Source organism: Cebidichthys violaceus, unplaced genomic scaffold (genome assembly GCF_023349555.1).
Source record: "Cebidichthys violaceus isolate CVI_PGR_0920_01 unplaced genomic scaffold, fCebVio1.0.p SCAF_91, whole genome shotgun sequence".
In the NCBI taxonomy this organism is placed as follows: domain Eukaryota; kingdom Metazoa; phylum Chordata; class Actinopteri; order Perciformes; family Stichaeidae; genus Cebidichthys; species Cebidichthys violaceus.
In genome coordinates, this window is record NW_027176977.1 from 137,121 (window position 1) to 145,176 (window position 8,056).

General features: G+C 40.1%; 1 protein-coding gene across 1 annotated transcript; it reads right to left on the minus strand.

Moving 5' to 3' along the window:
* Positions 1–290: 290 nt before the first annotated feature.
* On the minus strand, positions 291–7,783 carry s100v2 (S100 calcium binding protein V2). Its single transcript, XM_068704420.1, has 3 exons — positions 7,674–7,783; positions 3,583–3,714; positions 291–1,235 (listed from the first exon to the last, which is right to left on the minus strand). The coding sequence occupies exons 1-3, from the start codon at positions 7,680–7,682 to the stop codon at positions 1,068–1,070; spliced, it is 309 nt and encodes a 102-aa protein (XP_068560521.1). The 5' UTR covers positions 7,683–7,783; the 3' UTR covers positions 291–1,067.
* Between the last annotated feature and the right edge of the window lie 273 nt (positions 7,784–8,056).

Here is an 8,056-nt window from a genome sequence, read left to right on the forward strand (position 1 = left end):
TTGGCATTCATATTCTTCTATGCAGAAAGGTTTGACACAGATGGTGTATTCTGCCTGACACTGATATGATACTGCAATATAGTGCTGCATAGTCTACTTCTACTGCTTCAGCTTTCTGGCAATGCTTCATATTTGACTGTTTAAAGAGCTAAGCGAGTGGGAATTATCCTGATAATGTACTTAATTAAAGCAATAAAACAACTGTTACAGCAGATACCACACTTTTTCATAAAGACTACTTAAGCTGTGAGGAATTTCTTTGTTATAAATCAAACAATATCAAATTGAAATACTGGTGATTTGTTTGTATGTTTATTACATCATTTTTCTTAAGGTGTCACACAGGTCAGAATACAGAGAATTACAAAATATAAATACATAGAAAATGCAGAGTGGATGCAGGATCGCACAGTGTAAATCATTACTTGTACACAATTTGAGGTGTTTCACCACATGATTGCGAAGAAATTTAGGATCTATCCAAAGTACACTTTTGTGTTTTGTTACTAACACACACAAGGTCAAATTCAGATGTCACTGTAATTCAACAAGCACTTCTGTTGAAGCTTAAAAACACGTCTATATGGATGACAAGGCGTACAACCAGGTATACTTTCAGAGCGTTATGTTGATGTGGACACTTTGATTGCCTATAATAACATGTGCAGTGTGTAGAATAAAAAACACACTGAAAGTACTTCATTCATGATCACCAAATGGCTAGAAATTGATGTTATCGGGTACTTCGTATGAAGATGATTATATTATATTATTGTATGATAGTTCAAATTGTAGTCAAAAAATAAAGCAACATGCAGAATGTAAATACCAATACTAGACTGAATTTGCACTTTAATTGGTGCAAAAGATGCTGGGCAGTATACTGGCAGAAGTGTGATGTGGAAACCTGTCAGATAAGAGATCACATTATTTAATAAAAAGAAAACTGTAATGTTTGAGTCACAAATACTTTTTTGTACTATACTTTGTAATCTGTCCGACACCTGATTAGGAGAGTGATGTGCATATTGTTGCTTTTTTTAGTTAAACTCCAGGGTGGAAACTCTTCACAGGAGGATGCAGCCGCATGAGGAGCCCGTCTGGCCTTTGAGGAGGCCGTGCTGTGAGGTGGCTACTGACTGGATTAAGTTCCAGAAATGCTTGAAACTGATGCCCTCACCGTCACCTACACCCATCTTCCGCAGGATCTCACCGAACCCCTGGTCTGTGCCGATCTGTTTTGTCATCATGGGCAAAGTAAAAACAGGTAGAAATGATTTGTGTGTTCACTGTGAAAGTGAAGGCACTGACCAAATCTTTACTCCTACAATAAAGGATCACTCCACTTCTCACATTGTACTCACCAAAGTTTCAAAGCTGACATTTGGGAACATGGTGACATTGCTAAAGAGAAGTTGGATGAGGCAAGAAACAGGAGTTTTCCCAGACTAACCCCACCCAGACTTCAGACACCAAAAACACAAGATATTATCTCCATATTCGATGATCTAAAGGCAGTTTGAAAGCCTTTCCCACATTTCCAGAAATGTATGGTGGAAAAACACGAAGTACATTTCTTTCAACAGTAGTTATGGTATGTAGAAATTCACCACAGATTGTTAAAACCCCACAGTGAACTAAAGGTTAGAGAAGCAAGCTTGTGACTGGTAGTTTGCATGTTTGATTACTGTACAGGCAGGATATAATAATAATAACAATATTCCCTCATTGCACAGGAAAAGTAAACTGTAATGGGTTTACAATGGACAATTGTATGTATATATATATGAAAGTCAAATCATGGTCATCATTCAAGAGCACAAGTCCTGCATAGGATGCTCTTGACATCCGTTCATCGATTGCAAAAAGGCCAAGATGGTGACGGCCATATTGGCAAACTTGATGCTTCAAAACGGCAGTCCACAAACCAGTAAGTGACGTCATGATGACTATGTCCACTTCTTATACAAACTATCATCCCGACCTTACTTGTGAACTCAAATTTACAAATCTTTATGAGAGTTTGTATTGTGTTTTACCACTATAACAGACCCTTTACAGCACTTGCCTCACCCTAACCATACTAATCAGCATGCTAGTGATTAACCTTAGCAATTAGTGCTAAATATTAGCACTAGCAATTAGCATAAACTAGTAGAAGCGTAACGGCCATCATGAACGGGAAGTTAAAACAGTAAAGTCAGGCTACATGTTAAGGTAACAGACCACGCCCAGTAGTTCATGTGGTGGTTTTTATTTTCTGTAACTGTAGCATGGTGGAATAACAAGCTAAACTAAGATAATCAGTCATTAACACTCATTCATCAGATTTTGTCATGTGCTGATGGCTTTATTTTTAAGTCCACAGAAAAAAGAAAAGTAGCTTGTGCTGGGCTGTAATGCTACTGTGGTTAGAGCAACTGAGTCGGAGATAAACACGACACGGGTGTGTCGTAGTCCCAACTCACACATGTTGATACTTTTTTGACTTTCTAGAGGCATTTTTTAAGAAAAAAAAGAGTGTAAACTCACACTGAGATGCATCGCAACAGGCGCTTCAAAAGCAGCCGAGACGATCAAATGTAAATAACGGAAAAAATGATTCAATGCAGACATCGAGCTGTGGCTCTTGCTCTGTTGTTGAAGGAGGAGGGGAAAATGATATGGTTCATTGTAATTAAAAACCGCTAACATCAACCTTTCATCTGCCTTTGTCCGTTTCTACCACATCTACCAGCATCAAAACAAAAACGCAGTGGTAAAGTAGTAAAGCCCGCTTCTTGCTCGATTTGATTGGCTGCCTGGGCCAAGTGTGACATTGATGAGAGCTGCGACTCTGCGCCTGGCGCTGAAAAGTTGAGAATATTTTAAGTTTCATGCGTGTCTAAAAACCACGAGAACAACTTTACATGTGGCGTAAGAGGAGCGTGCCGTACCATTTAAAACAATGGTTTTGCTGGCGTCGCGTTTCTAGTGATCTCGATGATTGCATTTTGATTGCCTCAAAAATGTCAGGCTTAATCAGGATTTTTCCAGGGTTGTATTGGACTCCCTCACTCACCTGTAGGCTCGAAGTGTGGCTCTAAAAAGTTAGTATCTTGCAGTTTGCAAAGGAAGCTAGTAGTCGTCTTGAATTCACTATAGTTAAAATTGATTCCAATCATGACCCAGTTTCAAAACTTAACATCCATATACAACATAATCCACTTCTCTATCCACCTATATACAGTAGCTATTTTACTTGCGACCAACATACATTTCCCAAACAAAAGGCATTTATGCAAACCACAAATATTGGGGCCATTTTTCAACCCTAAAGGGATGTTGACATTCAAATAACACATTTTCAGAAGTATACTACTTTAACAAACCTTGATGGTGAATGAAATCAAAATTTAGATGATGTTAACTGAGCCTATATAATCTATAGGTTGTATGTGTGTATGAGGCCTGTGGGACTATGCTGGTGAAGATGTCTTTGTGTGAGGTGAGTAATGTGAAGTGTAATGCCAGACCCAACTACTGTAGTCAATAGCAGGCCCAGCTGAGAGTGAAGCACATGGACACTGCTAGCAGTTTTACCTTGACCAGATTAGGCATCTGGGAGGACAAAAGACCTTTGAATTCATCGGTTTTCAGAGTTGGACCATTGTCAGCTGAAGCAGAGTGGAACTGGGTGACCAGCGTGTTGATGGCCTTCTCCAGGTCTGAATGCTGGGGAGAAGAAACGGTAGGAAGACAAATTAAATAGAATTTAACATAATTTAACATAATTCAACATACCTAGATCTGGTAATTTTGATTAGGGGCATTGCCCTCTGACAGGCTTTGCCCAAATCTCTGCCTCTGCACACATGATCACAAATGAATGAGACAAATACATAATTCAGCATTGTCTTCAAAAACCGCCTATTGAGCATTCCGATCTGCTACGTTGCTATGGATAAAGCTGGGGTAGGCAATTTGGGAAAAACCAGCAAGAGTAAACTAGAATTTGAAAGTATCCAACAACAACAAAAATCCTAGCCCCTCTCTTCAGCAGCACGTGTCCTGACAAAAACTAAAAAAAGAGATCATATTACTCCTGTATTAGCTTCTCTGCACTGGCTTCCTGTAAAATCGAGAATCAAATTTAAAATCCTTCTAAAGCCTTAATTGGTCAGGCACCATCATATCTTAATGAGCTTATAGTACCGGATTATCCTACTAGAGAGCTGTGCTCCCTAAATTCAGGGTTACTTGTGGTTCTAGAGTCTCAAAAAGTAGGATGGGAGCCAGAGCCTTCAGTTATCAAGATCCTCTTCTGTGGAACCAGCTTCCAGTTTCAGTCACACTCACCACATTTAAGAGTAGGCTGAAGACTTTACTCTTTGATAACGCTTATAGTTAGGGCTGGTTCAGGTTTATAGTTAGAACTGGCTAAGGTTTATAGTTAAGGCTGGCTCAGGTTTATAGTTAAGACTGGTTCAGGTTTATAGTTAGGGCTGGCTCAGGTTTATAGTTAGGACTGGTTCAGGTTTATAGTTAGGGCTGGCTCAGGTTCATAGTTAGGGCTGGCTCAGGTTCATAGTTAGGGCTGGCTCAGGTTTATAGTTAGGGCTGGCTCAGGTTTATAGTTAGGACTGGCTCAGGTTTATAGTTAAGGCTGGCTCAGGTCTATAGTTAGGGCTGGCTCAGATTTATAGTTAGGGCTGGCTCAGGTTTATAGTTAGGGCTGACTCAGGTTTATAGTTAGGGCTGACTCAGGTTTATAGTTAGGGCTGGCTCAGGTTTATAGTTAGGGCTGGCTCAGGTTTATAGTTAAGGCTGGCTCAGGTTTATAGTTAAGGCTGGCTCAGGTCTATAGTTAGAGCTGGCTCAGGTCTATAGTTAGGGCTGGCTCAGGTTTATAGTTAAGGCTGGCTCAGGTCTATAGTTAGGGCTGACTCAGGTTTATAGTTAAGGCTGGCTCAGGTTTGCCTTGGATTAGCCCCTAGATATGCTGCTATAGGCTAAGACTGCCGGGGGACTTCCTAGGATACACTGAGCTCCTCTCTCCCTTTCCATCTGTATACATTTATGTCCCATTAATGCTCATTACTAAGTTGACTGTGTGCTTTCTCGCCTCTCTGGTTTCCATGGATTGTGGTTATACCTGGACCTTGGTTGTGCTCTCCTGCCTGACACCCACTGCCACTATTATTATTAGTAGTAATCATCTTTCTATTAATACTGTTATTATTAGTGCTACTACTGCTAGAAGGACTGTCATTGTATTTATTATTTATATCATATGTATTGACTATGCTGTGATTTGATTATGTTGTTCATTCATCAACATAAGACATGGCAGGTTTCTTCATTTTTTTTCTGTTGAAGGGTTTTTTGGGGAGTTTTCCTTATTCGATGCGAGGGTCAAAGGACAGAGGATGTCTTTTGCTGTACAGATTGTAAAGCCCTCTGAGGGAAATTGGTGATACAATTTAATTTAATTAATTGACTTTCTTTCAAAAAACGTATTTATTAAAGTTTATCACCAAAAACTGTTTTACAAGATTGCATTTGAACACACCATGACAGCTTTTAATTTGCCTTTGGCCGATAGTCATTTTTACTGACTACAGCTTGAACGCACCATTGCTCTGAGCAGCATGTCTGGGAATGAATTGCAATAAAATGGCAAAATGGATTTGGACTTCAGTAGCAACAACAGCAATACAAGCTTGTTACATGCATAGCGTCTTTTCAAAATACACTTCCCTCTGCACTTCCAAACTGTTGTTTATAAGTTTCTTAAGTTTTATAAGCAAAAAACAATCCACCACAAGGTCCATTTAGTAACTGATATGGAGCTTTCAATCCTATCACACAAACTTCTTCAACAAAATGGACCTTTAATTGCCTCTTTGTAGTTCTTTTACTCCATTTCCATCAATCAGTATTGCAATTTGTAAGGAATTTACAAAGTATTACGACTGTTTAAAGAAGTATTCATTTATTTATTTGGCCACTTGGAGGAATCATACCAACCTAAACACTGCATAATATCAACCTATATTAAGTAAGTCCATAAGTTAAATATGATAAACTCTCTTTAGCTCTGTTTTTGGCCGCTGGGAGTCCTGTCTCTTCAGCTGCTAAATGGTTCACTTAGTTAACCAGCTAGTCTCTAACTGTGTCTGTCTGCTGCTGAGCAGGTAGTGTACAATGCACTCTAAAACTAGAACTATCAGCTAAAAGACAAATAGCTGAGAATTCTCTGCAACATCTGTCACATTACAAATAGTCATATGATTCAGTGTTAATTTCAATGTGGCTTAGAGCAGCATTACAGATGGTTGTCTCGCTATTGTTATTCAGTGCATGTGGGCCAACTGCTTTGTCGAAACCACACCCTTTCTGACTGATGTACACAAGCTGCTGCAAGCCCACTTCACCTCAACAGAAACTATCCCACAGTGTCTGAGCACACCAATATCCTGAGTGAGGACAAGGCAACGTGTACCTAAAGGTTATACTACCCAAAATATACCACAGTTGTCTCTGAAATATAAGCAGGAGGCTTAGTATATTTAATGGCAGAAAATACTTTTTTTATACTTTTGGACTTATATTGTAAAGTTGAGCAGTGGAGAAGCATTTCGTGATTTAGTTACAATGAGAACAATTGAAGACAAACTGTTTTTTGTAAGTGCTCATTTCCATACCCAAATCCCTGCATTTCTTTCCAGCTCACTGTTCATTGTTAGCTGTACACATCAATAGTGAAGTGAGAGTTGAGGTTGTTTTGGGGCTATAAAATAAAATGTAAGCAAGTTCTAAAGCATTCTGCTGACCACAGGCTCCAGTGCACCATAGTTTGCTCTCATTGATGATAAGTGACACAATGTCACTGAAGTGTATTATTGGGACACGGTGGCCCCTCCCTACTGAACATCCATGGAATTTATGTGAACATCCGGATTCAGAATCAGCTTTATTGGCCAGGTTTGAGTAGGCTACACCCACTAGGAATTTCTCTCAGATTTGCTTGTTGCTCTCAATGTACTTACACAGAAATAGAAATACATAATAGGTTATTATTAACTTATCATTAGTCTATTAATCAAGGACGAATATGTAACAGAATGAGACAGGTCCCATAATAAAGAGGAAGCCATGCTGCATTGTACAATGGTGTTTTACATACAACCCACACGGACAGGTGGATGAACTCCACCTGGGCCCTACATTAGCACAGAGACCCGCCCTTGATGAAGAAATATTATAAAATAGTCAAAGCTACACACACTCTCCGTAATATATGTTGTTCATAATCAACTGTAATACCCTCACAGATGAACGATGCTTCTAGTATGTGTGCATTGTTTCTTAATGAATCACGGGACTAACTGCTTGAGTGGCGCTTCTTCTCAGGGAGGGGCAGCTAGCAGCACACGGCTCTAAAGAAGAAGTGCACGAGTTCCGTCAAACACCAGCCGTTAAACTCGACCTATCTGGGGAAAGTTCCTCCGCAGTCACTTTTTTTCCTGCCTGGCGTGAAATTTTGAGTCTTCAGCAGGAAACCGTTCCGTTTTTTCCACTATCTACCGAACGAACAAAATGTAAAGTTTCAAAAGTCAACATTACTAAACTGTGTCGAGCTTAACTCAGGTTTAAGTTGTTAGTTTTAGAGCTCTTGTGTTGTTTCTTACCTGAGACATGTCGACTGCGAGTTTCTCTGCTCACTTTTCTTCTTGCTGTGTGCCTCGCTGCGTTGCTGCGTTGCTGCGTTGCTGCTTGTGTCGGTGAAGTGTTTCCAACAGACAGACAGTCAGCCCCTGGCAGCGTTCCTGGATCCTCCCTCTGCATGAGAACAGCCAGGAAGAAGGAGCAGCAGCCGAGGCGCCACCTTCCAGCCATCTTCACTCATACATGATACAACTATGCTAGAACCTATTCCCTAACCTGTGTGTGTGTGTGTGTGTGTGTGTGTGTGTGTGTGTGTGTGTTTAGTGGTTTGGACAAACGACTTGTTGAAGTATAATCCTGTAAAGGATGTGTTGGGATATTCCAGTGAGGCGCAGCTCACATTCAA